General features: G+C 47.1%; 1 protein-coding gene across 1 annotated transcript in view; it reads left to right on the top strand.

Annotated features, from left to right (window-relative positions):
- Positions 1 to 16,413, top strand: part of EHD4 (EH domain containing 4) — an 80,830-nt gene that overhangs the window by 15,447 nt on the left and 48,970 nt on the right. The window contains exons 2-3 of the mRNA XM_055316795.1: positions 3,598 to 3,774; positions 13,640 to 13,737. Coding sequence (XP_055172770.1) covers positions 3,598 to 3,774; positions 13,640 to 13,737 — 275 coding nt within the window. The remainder of the gene's footprint in view (positions 1 to 3,597; positions 3,775 to 13,639; positions 13,738 to 16,413) is intronic.

The following is a 16,413-nucleotide window of genomic DNA, read 5'->3' as shown; positions in this document are numbered from 1 at the left end:
TATTTTAGGTTTTTCACTGAAACCTCTGTTATTCCAGAATTAGTGGTGTTTGTTGTGCTTTTATATAAACCTATATATATTTATATAAACATTAAGAAGCAATTCGGGCTCTCCTTGGCAGTGATGGCCTGGCTTACACACCTTTACATGTGAGTTACTTCCCTGCTGGGGACTCACCACTGAACCACCGCATCCACAAGCCCCTCCACCCCTGCCTGAGCCCCATTCTTACCTCCTGACACCTGGAGCAGAAGGGTCCTCCTCCTGCCCAGGCCTGGGAAGGTGCTGAGAAGGGGCAAGATTGCAGAGAGCCACCCAAGGTGGTACCCAATACTGGGTTTTCGCCCAAAAGGTAGTGCTATGGTTCTTTTCTGGTTTGTCTGTTTTATTGGCGTGTGTGACCTTTGTAGGCTATCTTGCAAGCCAACCCTTGCTGTTAACATTGATTCCATGGGACAATGCCGGTTAAGTTTCAAACCAGCACTTGGACCTAACCCTTTCATGAGAACTGCATGTGCTGCAGGGAGCCTGGTGACACTGCTGTTCTTCCAAGCCCAGGCCCTGCTCCTCAGTGGTCCACCTTCTGCACCCTGGATCTCCTGGCATAGCATCAGCCAGGCAGGCCACAGGGAATGAAAATCAAAGTGGACTCAGGAGGGGTGTGATGTGGACTTGAATTCTAGCTTTGCAGATGAGTGGTTTCAGACTTGAGACCGCAAGTGGCTGTACCACCTAAATTCATAGATGTATATGAAATCCATGCACTCTGCATTCAGTCTACAAGCGTTGGTGTTTCACAGAGCATGAGATGCTGTTGTTGCTGGCTTCTACCAGTATTTCTAAGATTTGTGTGGAATTTCATAAGAATTTGTAAACATGAACATTTCTGCTCCCAAGGATATTTACGAGTCTACTCAGTACCTGAAAAAGTTTTGAATTTTTTTAAAAATTAAATTTGAACATGTTTTGAAAAGTAGCTTCTTCTCTCCCCAGCTTTCTCTAGGGAAAACGGAGAGAGCTGTCCCCTTGTTGTTAGGGCAGCCCCAGGATCATGCAGGAAGGCAGTGGGGAGAGCTCTTCTCCTCACTTTTGAGGAGATACAGGATTGTGGTGTCTATGGCCAGTGGCACACCCTGCATGAGGCCCATGAACTCCCCTTGTGCTCCTCATCTCTGAGCAAACCACCAGCTCAAACCCAGGTTTAAAACATTGTTTGGAGGGGCTCCTGGATGGCTCAGTGGTTGAGCGTCTGCCTTTGGCTCAGGTTGTGATCCTGGGATCCAGGGATTGAGTCCCATATCAGGCTCTGCTGGGGAGGTCTGCTTCTCCCTCTGCCTGTGTCTCTGCCTCTCTCTGTGTGTCTCATTAATAAATAAATTAAATCTTAAAAAAGAAAAGAACATTGCCTGGAGACAGCGCAAGACCTAGAGTCCCACTGCCTGCATTCCATTTCCACTGAAGCATACTTATTGTATGACCTCAGGCAAGTTGCTTAGGCTCTCTGATGCCCCAGTTTTCCCACCTATAAAATGGGAATAATGTTACACCCACTTCAGAGTATTAGGGGGATTACATACATGAATAGTTGTGCATGTGGAGGGCTTTGTGCTCCAGGGAAATAATGAGCACTTGGTAAATGCTGGGTGTTATTAGCTGATTGTTTTGTTTTGTTTTGTTTTGTTTTGTTTTGTTTTCACATTCCCTCAAAATTTAGGGGACCTATTTAAATGTCATCTATTCTGGTGCTCCACAACTTCAGAGAAATGTAGAAACTTTGGATGACACTAAAACTAGTGATGAGATCCATTAAATATTCAGAATACAGCCTGCTAAGTTTTCAGTTGTATTGGCATAGAAAACGTAGGTGTCAGGGATGGCCTAATTTCTTATTCTTAGAAAGATGGCAAAATTGTGTTGGACAGTTGATAGTGCAGGTCGTTCTGTCCCAGAAAATAAAATCAAAATTTTGATTTTATCAAAATAAAATTTCAGGGCTGAAATTTGATCAGTTCAGGACATATTAGAAATAAACAAATAGCTTGGTACCAAATCGGTTGTTAGCTGCAGGAATGGGAAGCCAGAGAACTATGCACATTTCTGCCCTTGAGCTTCTTTTCCAGGGTGAGAGCTTAGCCCCTGGCGGGGTTGGGACCTGGGACCTCAAAGAGGCATTTCTGTTCACTGCTCCCCACCTCCAGAACCTGCTCCCAGTCACTGTCAGGCATTCTGTGAAGGTGTTGCATTTCCACCTGCTCCTTGGTAATGAGGGAAATGTATCCCAAAATATGCCTTTCTTCATGTTCCCCTTGGCTGCAGAGAAGGAGGGAGGAGTCTTTGCCCTGCCCCTCCCACCATATATATGCATAAATACACGGAAGTGTGTTCCTTCTTGGAAAGGAAATCTTGGTGGGGAGGGAGGGGCTCTGAGTGCCTTTAGCTGAACAAAGTGCTGGTGGAGAGAGGGGTGGTGGAGAGGAGCTATGTTAGGGGCTCAGCCCTTTGCCACAGAAAGCAGACTTTCCCCACTGCTCCACCTCTGGCTGCTTTGCCTCACCCCAGCCATATCACTGAGCCAGTCCCATATCAACTGGCTTCCTCAGCCCCCTGAAGAGGAACCCTAAGTGACATTTGCTAGGCCCACGTGCATAGTGGTGCAGGTTAAACTACACGAGGGCACAGGGCAGGGGAGTGTGTTGGGGGGTAAAATCTAGCTAGCTTGCTAAGCTGTAAACCCCGGTGCAGGGCTGGGTCTAACTGGAGAAAGGGGCATCTTTTTCCAATCTGCACATAGAGCTAATTCCTGGTGGTATCTAATCTGAACCTCTCCACCTCCTTTGGCCCCCACCCCCCCATAGCAACCTCTGTTGCTGCTCAGTTCTTTGGAGATGGTCTTTCATGGCCATGACCTCCAAAAACCCGAGGGAGCTGTAAAGTGTGCAAGGGATGATGTGCGGGCCTCAGTAATCACCAGTAAGAAGAAGAGTTAGTTCATTCTAACATTCACTACACTGAGTGCGCTCTGTGGGCAGGCACAGTGCTGGATGTGGGGGGCTATGCATCTGGCTGTAGGCATGGGCCTGCCCGCGAGGGCCCACAAACAGAGAAGTGCAGTGCCCCTGGTGAGCACCATCATGGCTGCAGGTACCAGGTGCCCCGGGCCCACAGAGCAGGTGTGCCCAGCACCCTGGAGGGAGGGGGACACTTCCCAAAAGGAGGTGGGCCTGAGTAGGTTCCAGCAGGATTGCACAGGAGCCGGCTGGGTACACTTCCCTGGGATGGCATCTGTGGTGCCCAGATCAGGAATTGTGCTAAGCAAAGGTACCTTTTCAAAAGATCCAGAAAGTCTGCAAGATGCTTGACCTGTTACTAGGCCTCAGAGGGTGGCGGGGGTGGGAGTGGGGGGCACCATGCTTAGGTCTGTAGATTTTAAGCTTCGAAAATTTGCAGGAGAGTAAAATGCCAACCATTCTCCTTTTCTTGGTGTTTATATTTCTAGGCTCTTAAATGTTTATGTTAAAAATTGGTAGTCCCAGAAAGCTTTCTGGCCTCTTGCTTTGTGATAACTTGCTAAGTTTCTTTTCTTTTTCCCACTCCCAGATACTTACTGGAGCAAGATTTCCCAGGCATGAGGATTGGTCCAGAGCCCACCACGGATTCCTTCATCGCTGTGATGTATGGAGAGACTGAGGGTAGCACCCCAGGGAATGCATTAGTTGTGGATCCCAAAAAGCCATTTCGAAAGCTTAGTCGCTTTGGAAATGCTTTTCTGAATCGGTAAGCACGAGCAACCTGGCATTGTTGGTCAGGTTGTTTGTTTGCATGTTTATTTTTAAGAGTTTATTTATTTATTTGACAGAGAGAGAGAGCACAAGCAGGGGGAGCAGGAGAGGGAGAAGCAGGCTCCCCACCAAGCAGGGAACCCAACATGGGGCTTGATCCCAGGACCCTAGGATCATGACCTGAGCCAAAGGCAGACGCTTAACTGAGCCGCCCAGGCGCCCTGGTCAGATTTTCTTTGAATTCTTCTTTGAATTCTTGCCAATTACATATAAAGTTTCAAAAACAGAATGGAGTATGTCTGTTTTAGAAGAGAGAAGCTATAGAGAATATGCTTATTGTGTTCAAATATTTGAAAAGATTATTATAAAAAATGATCAGTTATTACCTATTCTGGGCGGCTTCAGAGGATAGAGCTAAGGCCTGGGATTGGTCATTATAAGGCCACACAGTACAGGGAATACATTTCTAATAATTTCAGCAGTCCAGAAATGGATCAAGTTGCCTTGTGAGGAAGTGTGCTTCCCGTCACTGACAATGTGAAGTGGTGACTGGATGGCCACCGCTCAGGTGTGGTATGCTGAGGACTCCTATACAGGGAACTCAGCCCAGAGGACCCCTGAGGCTTGTCTGACCCCCAAATTCAGCCTGTTGATATTCCTGCTTGGCTGCCCCTTATGCTTCTCACTCCCATGCTTTGAGCTATCTCCTCATTCATTAAGGCCTGTCAGGAGAAATAGAGGCAAAACCACACAAAAACTTAAATTGGTTATTTGGTTGTTCTGTTGCAGAAGTGAAGTTGTGGGATAGCTGAGGTTCTATCTTAGGTGGAGATGTGTTTTGTCTGTATTATCCTCTCCCCTTTCTCCAGTGCTCCCAATGAAACAGAGGGCTGCAGATGAAGCAGGTCTGGATGCAGCTTTGCCCTCTTAGACATGACCTGTTGTCCCTTCCCTTGCCTTCCTCCTCTTTGCCACTTCTAGCTTTTTTTAAACCCCTTTTCTTTTTCTTCTCTCCTGCCATATCCCTCACCCCTCTACTCCCCTCTTTTATGAGTCTCCTGATTTAGACCAGTTACTCTGGGGGGTGGACTGTGGGGGTGCAAAGCCAAGGAGGGGTCATCCAAACAAAAGAAACTGTACTTCTTTTTAGATGGTTTAAAAGATAGGAACAGATCCTCCCAGGCCATTGCCACCCTCCCAAAGGCTGAGATGTCTCATTGCACAACTCTGGGGAGTTCCATTCGCAAGGACTAGCGGAAGGATGATGTGCTCAGGTACTGAGCAGTGACTCTGCCAAGGGCAGCCCATGCAACCTCCAGAGATGCCTCTGAGAAAAACTGGACTCTAAGGGCTTTTGTATGCTCTCATCACAAATCAAAGGAGGCATCCAAATGGCAGCCAGAAAATGTGGCAGTAGGAGAAATAGAAATGCATAGATGATGTAGATGGAGTCACAGAGAAATCCTGTCTTTTTGCTGACAGTGATTTGCAGAATACTGTCCAGATGATTTTCTCCACCTGCAGGATGCTCTCAGGGAGGAGTTTCCTCCTCCTCTCCAGAGCAGCCTTGGTTGGCACCAGAGCCTCTCCTGTGGGAGAAGTAGGGGTTGAGCCCATGTGGGAGAGCACCAGAGGGTCTCCTGAGACAATTGAAGGGCAGTGGAACAAGAAACTCCCCCATCAGGGCCTCTTGGGGAGCCCTGGTCATGGAGCAGGCAAACAGCCAGGCTTCCTGTCCCAAGATGGGCCCTGGAAGGTTCCGGAGGCCTGGAAAAGTGCAGGGCACAAGGTCCTTCTCCATGAAAGACTGCCTGGAAATCCCATGGTTTCATTACCACTGCCTTTTTGGCTTTCTTTTTGCCCAACAAAGGCTTAAAAAAGAAATAAGCTGCCACTTTTTTCAAATTCCTATTTTGTGAAGTCCATATTCACAAGGGGAAACCCAGGAAGAATGGCTATCGGCTTCTTTTGAACAGATGATTTGCTTTCCTGACAAATCTTTTCAAATGCCAAACATACAGCAGATGAGTATGGAAATTTTGAATGGCAAGTTTCATTATCTGAGTTTTTTTTTTAAGATTTTATTTATTTATTCATGAGAAACACAGAGAGAGAGGCAGAGACACAGGAAGAGGGAGAAGCAGGCTCCACGCAGGGAGCCCGACGTGGGACTCGATCCCGGGTCTCCAGGATCACACCCCGGGGCCAAAGGTGGCGCTAAACCGCTGAGCCACCCGGGCTGCCCCATTAGCTGAGATTTAAAACTTGCTGAAAGTCATCCATGTATTATGTAATCAAGTGTTAATTAAGTTGAGAATACATAGAAAAATGTTAGCAAATATTAGTATAGCCTTTACTGTGTGTCAGATACAGTTCTTGACTTTACTTGTATATTAGCTCTAAATCCTCATCAAGTCTCTGTGACCTACATGCTACTATTATCCTCCACATAGACAGGAGGAGTTGATGCATAGAAGTTCATTTGACTTCCACAGGGCCACTCAGGTGAGAAGTGGCAGTACTGGTTTAGGAACTCAGGCCATCTGGCTCACAGTCCCTACTAGTGCCCAATATACTGCCCAATGGCATGAATGACACTTGGACTGAGGATCGCTCCTACTGTCCCCGATCTAACTTTGCAGGCTGTCCTTAATAAGGCCCCTGAACAATGAATATGATTATGTTCCTAGTTAATAGATTAAAAATTTCACATACACTACTTTTTCTGGGTTAATAAGACAGTGCTACTATGGCCATTTTACAGATGAGAAAGCTGAGAGCAAAGTAAAATGATTTACCCATGAAAAGGCCAAGACAGTGTTAGAATTCAGCTTCCTCTTCCCTTCTGTCCACCACCTTGTACCTCATGAAGCAGTCTCAGAGAAGAGTTTCTGTTCCAGTCCTGCTGGTGGCCATGTATTTGTGAGGGACACACTTCATTGCACTTAAGAATAAACAGCATGTCTAAAGTCATATCCATACAACAGTGCTCTTGTTTCACCCATTGCTTGGGTAAGAAAAAAGTCAATTAGTGTAGGGCACTCAAACATGTGTATGTAATTATAATGTCCCTATGGGAACACCAGGTGGGCTAGCTCTAATGCCGGGCAAACTCCTCTTTACATAGCATACTTCCTGCGAACAAGGTCAAAATAGAATACTTAGAGGAATGGGGATTGATTGTCTGCAGGGAAGAACTTTCTCCTCCCCACCCACCGAGCAACCACCAGTCACCCTTGGGATAGGTCTGGCTTATTACCCTGGCCTTCTCATTGTGGAGCATTGGCTTGAGGCCCTGCCCCCAGGGGCGTCTTTAAAAGTGGTTACTACTTCATGAGGTGGTACCAGGTGACACCTGGTGGGTGTCAGCCTAGAAGCATTAAGCAAACCAGTGCAGCCTGAGTTTTAACACGTAAGGCTGGTTGCTGAGAAAGTAACAGAGGCTCTGCGGTGCTGTTCTGAGAAAAGAAGGCAAATTCCCAAAAAGGCAGCTCCAGATTATGGACATTCCACACTTGAACAATCAGAGGAGTTGAGTCTAGAACAAAAAGAGTTCTATGGAAATAACTTTAATTCTATTCCATTCTGAAAGTCCACCATGCTACCTTGCTTTGGAGAGGAATTCGCAGTTGGGCTCGTCTTGGGAATGTGGTTACTGAGGCTCCAGTCTGTTACCAGGAGACAGTTCTAACTCCCCCAGGAGGAGATGGGTGACCAGCAGGACCCGAGGGCATGTGGCCTGGGAGGCTCAGCATCTTGGTCAGTTCCAGAAGTGTCAGGATTGACTCTGACATTTCCACTCCCTTTACCCCCTGGTTTTGAACTGGATGTTATGTTTTTCCCTCAATCTCCTTTTTTTTTTTTTTAAGATTTTATTTATTCATTCATGAGCGAGAGAGAGAGAGAGAGAGAGGCAGAGACACAGGCAGAGGGAGAAGCAGGCTCCATGCAGGGAGCCCAACATGTGGGACTGGATCCTGGGTCTCCAGGATCAGGCCCTGGGCTAAAGGCAGCACTAAACCGCTGAGCCACCCGGGCTGCCCCTCAATTTCCTTTTCTAAACATGGTAGTCTTTTGTTTGTTTGTTTGTTTTGTTTTTAATCCAGATAGCTGCAGGCATTGTGTTTAGTTTAGGATCTAGTTTAATTTTAAATCATAGTGATCCACAGAAGAAATTCTTTTTTTTTTTTTTTTTTTAAGATTTATTTAGGGGATCCCTGGGTGGCGCAGCGGTTTGGCGCCTGCCTTTGGCCCAGGGTGCGATCCTGGAGATCCGGGATTGAATCCCACGTCGGGCTCCCGGTGCATGGGAGCCACAGGCAGAGGGAGAAGCAGGCTCCATGCAGGAAGCCCGATGTGGGACTCGATCCCGGGTCTCCAGGATCACACCCTGGGCCGCAGGCAGCGCTAAACCGCTGCGCCACCGGGGCTGCCCATGAAATTTCCTCATTGCCTCTGTTTACTTTTGAAAAAAAAAAAAAAACTTTAACCAGTAGCCCCAGGGATTGAAATTTGGAAACTTTCTTTCAAGCTAAAGGAATCTAAATGCTGCTTCCAGTGCACCTGTCATTTTAGCCAGGCCTGAGAATAGTGATGATAAAATACAAACCCATTCTCATGTTGGTGAGATGATTTAGCAATAATAGAATACATATGTGCATTTTGTGGCTTATATTCTGTTCGTCACCTCTCTGTAAGTAAATGAAGCTTTAATAATAGGCTTTTTAAATATGAATATTACAGTCACTTAGTACCATAGGGAATATTTTTCTAACTGACTTACTACAAGTATACAGCATCAGTCTGGACACATACCGGCTTCATCAGCTAATTTAGATGCATAGATTAAGGAAAAGAGGCTTCTGCCAAGAATCACCAGCAAATTTGTTGTTTTCTTTTTAATCTGAGTGATGAACTGGTATTGTTTGTTGATTTGTCCATTTTGTGGTGTGCTTATTCATCATAAACGTATTGAAGCTCTTCCCATTAGTCTAACCTCAGGATTTGTGGTGGCTGCCAAGTCATTAACCATTGTTCCTCCCTGGCAGCCGCCTGTACGTACGGTCCTGGTCCTGACATTCCAGAAAACCAGCTGTGCTCCCTGGATTCAGGCAGACTTTCCCAGCACTGGGTACACTGCTGTTCCCCACTCTGGCAGTCAGGAAAGAGAGGCTTGAAAAGTACATGTTTAGGTTGCACGCCATGAAATTGCCAACATTCAGCCATCCTTTACTTGTAAAAGTGGTAATTCTGTAAGATTCCATCTAAGCAGGTAACTGTGGCCTTTTTTATAGGCTGGATGTGAAATTAAATTTCTCCTGGGCCGTGCAAGGTTAGATCAGCCGTTTGTGGCAGGACCATGTAATAATTATTATCAGGGGTTGGTTGTCAGAGGCTTTTTGCATATCGTGTGCTATTTATGATGGCATCTTAGGAAGTCATGTCATCTCTCTGGTCTCCCTCTAATCAGCATATGAGTTGAGGTTAAAGGAGGTGCTTTGAAACTGCACCATACTCTGTCCACCATAGGCATCCGCTGTTATCTGAACCTGAAGACACCGTGGGAGTTCTCAGGCTGCTAGAATTGCTCAGATACCTAGAACTTGCAGAGTTAGTAAGTGAGGTCTTCTGCCTTCTGGCACCTCTGCCCTCCAGTAGTAGGCTGGAACAAGTCATGAGGGAGCCTCTGGTGGGGAGTTCCAGGGCTGTGGCACATCACTCCCTTGTTTTGGGATGTTGCCGTCTGTGACAAGGTACACAGTAGTGGTTCAAATGCACTAAGTGGTGGTAGCAGCCTAGTAGTCAAAAACCCCAGGCCCAAGTCTGAACTGCTGGGTTAGCATCCCAGCTCCATCACTTACCAGCCACGTGACTTGGCAAGTTATGGCATGTGCCCCTCTGTGCCCTAGTCTCCTCCTGTGTAAATGGCAGCACACATCCCCTACCTTTCAGATTTTGATGAGGATTAAGTGATTTAAAATGTATACAGAAAGTGTTTAGGGATGCCTGGGTGGCTCAGTGGTTGAGTGTCTGCCTTCGGCTCAGACTCATGTCGTGATCCCGGGGGTCCTGGGATTGAGTTCCGCATTGGGCTCCCCACAGGGAGCCTGCTTCTCTGTCAGTCTCTGCCTCTCTCATGAATAGATAAATAAAATCTTTAAAAAAAAATCTTTACTATATGTGTTAAGACATATAGTAATTGGGCAGTAAATATGCCATTTTATTATTGCTGTAACTACCAAATATCACTACATTGTTAAAATCAAACAGCATTAAAGTACCACCTGGTTCTTTCAGAATGTTGGTCATCAAATTGGAATGTTAGCATTTAGAGGCAATTTTAAAATCCCTAATCTTCTCGCCTCCTTGTTTTACTATGTAGCAAGACCTTACACCCAGACTATTCCTTCACCCAGCCCCTTTTCTGCTACCCCTGAGCCTTCTTTGGGTGTGGGGGTGGCAGGGAAGGGGGGTGAAGTGCAGAGTTGGCGTCCTTCTTCCGCTCCTTTTATCAGACAATGAGATGCATCAGGTCAGCCCTGGGCGAGAAGATGCTTCGTAACAGCTTCTGTGAGGCTCCTGGGCTTAACGGGCACACGTCTGTGATTTTCATGGGAAATGTAGAAGGCAAGGCACAGGTACACTTTTATGTTAGTCACTCTAAAAAGGAGGAGGAAGTCCATCTTGGCACAGCAAACCTGTGCTTGGAGACATTTCAGCACGCAAACATAAGCAAGAAAAGCCTGACCTAGGGCTGACTGTAATAGACCCAATAAATAACCTTGCCTTTCACCTTCCTTTCTTGGAGCCTAACAGTAAGATAGGTTTGCTGTAACAGCATTGCATTAGGGTGTTTTTCTGATTACAATATAATTACTTAAGAAAACATCCATGGGGGCCTGACTCCTCCTGTATGAGGCCTGCCCCCACACAGGGGTCTGAAAGCTGACTTGTGCTCTGTGCTCCCCTGCTGCACCCCTCCCTCCACCCCTGCACACCCTCACTCCCCTACCTCACAGGCTTTCTTGCTTTCCTTCATGGAATGTAGCCAGGTTTTGCACATGCAAGCCAACCACCCCCTCCCAGGGTGCACCTGGAGAGCTCTCTCCTTCTCCCCCTCCTCCCTTTTTCTGCAGTTATCCTTGTGGGCCCCTCTGGTGATCCCTTGTCTACTGTGTGGGAATGTGGTTGTCACCACATTCACCACATCTTGTTTTGTGGCTCACAGATTTCACCTCTGCTGTTGTGTCAGAAGGCATGGGAGTTGTTGGAAGTTTATCACTCTGCAGAGAGGGAGTGGACAATTTATATATTTTGAATCCCTCTGTTAACTCCACACTAGAATCCAAGGTTTTGTGTTTTGGAAAAATTGATATCGAGTGTGAGCTTGTGGTTTTGGAGACAGGTCAGTCTCTCAGGAATACTTTACAGTGAATAGTTTCACCCATGTGCAATATTTCAGCATTGCCGAATGTCTCAAGCCATCCAATAAAAAGGATGGGACTGGAATAAGAGACAGAATCATCACTGACAAGAAATGCAGTCTACCACAGATGCATTCAGAACTCTTCCTCGCTCAGTTCTAGAGCATTGAATGGGGTGGTTTGTTTCTCTGTGTACTTACAAAGAATGAATGCTTAGTGGTCTCTGTGTACTTTATTCTCAGAGATCTGCTCTCCCAACATTGAGCAGTGGGGTTTATTTAAAGGTCTGGAGGGTGCGTGAGGGGTGAGAGAAAATCAGAAATAAGTAGTTCTCTTAAATTAGCTTGTCCCTTTATTTTTAACGTGGTGAGATTTTTAACTTTATGGATTGAGTTCTACTCAGCTGACATCAGAAATTCTAGATTGTGGTCTTTGGCCAGCCATGCATTAATGGTGTGACCTCAAGATGTCATAACTACTCTGTGCTTCATCTTTTCCAGCAGCAAAATGATCATAATATCTTTTCCTACATCTCCATGGGCTGACTTAAAAATATAGGAAAGAATGTGTGGGAAACTTGTCCTGAGCACTTCAAAGATGGCTATTTTGAAATGTCAGTAATTGTATCTCTTGCTCAGGACTGCCCACCCCTGGCCGTGTGGCCAAGCCCCTACCCTGCCTGTGGGGCTATGCCATCCACATGTGTACTGTGAGGGCTGGCATCGCCTCCCTGTCTTGCATTCCCAGCATATTTACTTTCTGAGTGATCCCACCAGTTCCACTGAATGGAAGAATTGAGCTTTTACTGAGAGTTTTCCAGCTTTCTGCCCACACCAATACAGAAGTTAGCCATTTACAATAGAGAAGAGGAGAGACACTCTATAGTTTTCGCCTTAAAACAGACACAGTGCCTACCAGGGATCCACCTTGGGGTCTGCTGCCTGGGTGAAAGTATCAAAGTGTTTCCCTCTGCTACTCTAGAGTTACTTACCATAAAAGCTAAAAAAGACCTCACTGGTCCCCATCCAAGTGTCTCCATTTATACATAAGGACATAGGCCCAAAGTTGGGAAGCCCTTGTCCAGGGTCCCACAGCAGATTATTGGCAAATGTCAAGCTGAACCTGAACCCAGTCTGCTGATCCACAGGTCAAATTTTCCTCCCATTCCACGCTGCTTCCGTGAGGCTGATGCCAGGACAGCTGAAAGCAGGGGGATCAGGATGAGAAGGAAGAAATGGTATCAGGCAAGTGAGGGCCAAGGAGGGAGGCTTGAGATGCCCAGCCAGGACTCTCCCCTGCCCCTGCTACTTTGTCCACTTTTAGGGTACACCTCAGATTCTGAGGCACCTGGAGGATTTGGGGTATTTCTCACAGGTGCTTGCCCTGTGCTGGGTCTGAAACCACATGGGCACCAAACTAGATGCTGAGTCCCCACGGCATCAGTGAAAACAGGCCCTGGTATTTCCACCATCACACCAGGGAGTGGGCAACACGGCCAGACAGGGAGCTTAGGATACTCCAGCACAGGCATCCCTGGGTGGCTCAGCGGTTTAGTGCCTGCCTTCAGCCTAGGGTGTGACCCTGGAGTCTCAGGATCAAGTACCACATCAGGCTTCCTGCATGGAGCCTGCTTCTCCCTTGCCTGTGTCTCTGCCTCTGTCTCTCTCTGTGTGTCTCTCATGAATAAATAAAATCTTTAAAAAAAAAATGATACTCCAGCACAGTGGGGCAGTGACCCTGAAGGAGGCATGATATTCCCTGGGAGAAGAAGCCCAGGACGCTTGGCCAAGGAGCAGTATAGGGAATGGGTAGGCAAGGCTGATGGGCTTTGGATTGGGCTGGCCTGGGTTTAAGGCCCAGCTCTGAGTGATGCTGAGTAAGTTACTTCTCTGACATTAATAGGAATTTCTTCCTCAAGGGGTTCCTATGAGGAACAAATGCGATGATGTTTGTAAAATATCCGAGTATTCAGGGGTGCCTGGGTGGCATAGTTGGTTAAGCATCTGATTTCGGCTCAGGTCGTGGTCCCAGGGTCTTGGGATTGAATCTGGCATCGGGCTCCCTACTCTGGTGGGGAGTCTGCTTCTCACCTCCCTCTGCCCCTCCTCTGCACTCGTGTGTTCTCTCTCCCTCTGCTCTCTCCCTCAAATAAATAAATCAAATCTTTAAGAAATATATCTAAGTGTTCAGTAAATATCAGCTAAAATCAAAATTAATGGGTAAGGATCTGGTGGCAGGTAGCAGGCAGGTGCCAAGGTACCTTCCCATACCTGCCCCATGGTCCAACATATAATCCCCATGGCACCAGTGGAGGTGCTGTAAATCCCCTGCAACCCCCCACTTTACAGACAACGTCAGTAACCTTGAGAGGCCAGGGAGCTCCTCAGAGCTTGGAGATGTGTAGTTCCTGATCCCGCCTTTGATCCCTTTTTTCAGATTCATGTGCTCCCAGCTGCCCAATCAGGTCCTGAAGAGCATCAGCATCATCGACAGCCCTGGAATCCTGTCTGGGGAGAAGCAGCGCATCAGCCGAGGTCAGTGCCCACCCCAGGCCCACCCCTACTCCGGGGCTGCTGAGGCTCACTGTCAGGCAGCAGAGGATTTCTGTTTCTAGGAGATTCTATCCACCCCCCAGGATGCCTTCAGCGGCCCTGGACAGCCTGGGGGTCCAGAACTGGAGGGGCCCCGAAAAACAATCGGGAGGCATAGATAGCATCAGAGGTTCTGCATTTCAACTGAGAAACTTCTGGAGTGTTAGCTAAAATCTCTTAGTCCCTTTAAACGCTGCCGTCTGGGATCCCTGGGTGGCGCAGCGGTTTGGCGCCTGCCTTTGGCCCAGGGTGTGATCCTGGAGATCCGGGATCGAATCCCACGTCGGGCTCCCGGTGCATGGAGCCTGCTTCTCCCTCTGCCTGTGTCTCTGCCTGTCTCTCTCTCTCTCTCTCTCTCTGTGTGACTATCATAAATTAAAAAAAAAAAATAAATAAATAAATTATAAACGCTGCCGTCTGCCACTAGTACCCACCTCAGATAATTCTTGCGAGTTTAAGAGGTGACATACATATCGCTACTAACCATTCCCTTGGACATGTATGACAAAAAATAAAGGAGATGAGTAGTCACTGCAAAGGAGAGAAGCCCTGCCTCCCACTCTTCCCCCCTCCCCCGTCAGCACACATCCCACTGTCCCACACCGGGGCCTCTGCAGCACCCTTATGCATCACCCTTTGTTGTGGTGCCAGACACTGTGCTGTATGCTGGGGATGCAGCAAAAACAGGCCTACTTTCTGCCCTCATGGAGCTCTTGTTCTAATGGGGAAGACAGACACCAAGCCAGTGATCACAGGGAGATAGAAAGTGAGAACTGAGATGGAGCATATGTTAGGGTGGAAAGGGGAACTAGCCTGGCCCTGGGATGTTGGGAAAGACTCCCCAGTGGAAGTGACATCTGAGCCAAGACCTAGCGTATGAGTAGGAATTACCTGAGGGAGGCCCTGCAGTGGGGAAGGAGAGACTAGAAGGCGTTCAGAGGAGATCTGCGGAGAATAGAAAATGCTTGAAAAGTGACATCTGGGCTTCTTTGACCTTCAGAAAATGAGGCTGAGCCATAAACAATATCTAGACCTGTAAGCCATGGTTAAGCAGATGAGCCTGCTGTCTCCTCCACCCACCCTGGTGAAGGGGCCATTGGGTGGCCTGGAGGGCACAGCTTATTCAGAGTGAGGATGCCTGACTGGGAGGACACTAGGGTGGATTCCTGCAGTCACAGAGGCAGGTCAGGTTCCCCTGACCCTTGAAACAAAAGACGGTCCTTTGAGGCTCTGCTGGGAGGGAGAAGATGGAGCAGATGAATTGCTGCTGTCACTTGTCCCTGATAAGTCTTCACGACCCCTTGGATAGCAAGTCCATAGAACTGTGTCTAGAAGTACCAAGGTTGAGCAGGGATGTGTCTGGGGTCATGGCCTCTGGTTCTGGCCAGATGGTGAACTCCCCCGGCACCCATGGAGCAGAAGTGCAGCTACATAGGCCTTGGGGACACTCCCAGGAGCTAGAAAGCAAGGTCCTAAGATGGGTAAAGAAAGGCCAAGGCCTATAGGCCCTCCTTTCTCATGGCATTTCAGGAATGCTGACTTTGCAGCCTCCATGGACTCAGATTGGTGGAGAGCTGAATCCTGCCTGTGCCTTCACCTATTCAGTCAGGGACTCTGGACCATTAGGCCACCCTGAGGCCTCCGAGAACATGCTTATAGAAAAAAGCATAATACTCTTCTTCTCTCATAAATATATGTTAGATTTAGTTTCAGTTATAAAAATAATGTTTGTTGTAAAAGATCCAAGCAATGACTAGGGGTGTACAAAATCTGTCACAATTAACAATTGTTAATGGTGTTCTCCCCAGCTCCTTAGAGACTTTTTCCTGTGTGTGTAAAATTTTTAACAGAAATACAATTTCCTGACTACAACTTGATTTTTTTGCCATAATGGTCTGTCACAGACATCATTCCATGCTGGTATTTTCAAATTACTTTATTCCTCTTAATAGGTGCTTAGTTTCCATCAAAGGGACCTCACATAGTTTATTTAACTAATTTGTGGAAATTGTGATGGTGAGTAATTTTTTACTGTTACAAAGAGTGCTACAAATAGACATCATTTTTGTATCTTTACACTTCATTGCCAATAGATTTTTTTCAGAGCCAGTTTAGGACCACTCATCTGGCCCCATAAAAGTTGCTCTGCAGAAAAAAATGTTTTGTTTTAAAAGGAAAATAAAGCAACCCCACTCCCCACAGCTTTTCTAAGCTCTCCATGTTTTATTGCTGCTACCAGTTGGCCGATTCTAATCATCCATGTTCTTCAGGGCTTCTCCTTTGCCTAGTAATTAGAAGTCTTTCAAACTGTAGCTCCTTTATAGTAGTGTCGCATAGCATGCTGCTTTCAGGATGCTTTGAAGACCAGTTCTTTTTAACACTATATAGTAATCTGACTCATATCCTGGTCCGACTTACTAGGGCATGTACTTACTCACATCCTCTGCACAGAAATAGTACACATGGTGCCAAGGAGTCGGTGCTCCGGCAGTGCCTGCCACCCTGACAGCTAGAGCAGCTGGTGGGGAAGGACCTAGAGCTGCAAATGGTGATGGCGCTCTGCACCGGAGCTGATGTTCCCAGGCTTCAGTACCAGGCTGTGTTTGGGACAGTTGGTGG

This window comes from Nyctereutes procyonoides, unplaced genomic scaffold, assembly GCF_905146905.1.
Source record: "Nyctereutes procyonoides isolate TBG_1078 unplaced genomic scaffold, NYPRO_anot_genome, whole genome shotgun sequence".
In the NCBI taxonomy this organism is placed as follows: domain Eukaryota; kingdom Metazoa; phylum Chordata; class Mammalia; order Carnivora; family Canidae; genus Nyctereutes; species Nyctereutes procyonoides.
This window is presented reverse-complemented; position numbering and strand designations above follow the sequence as displayed.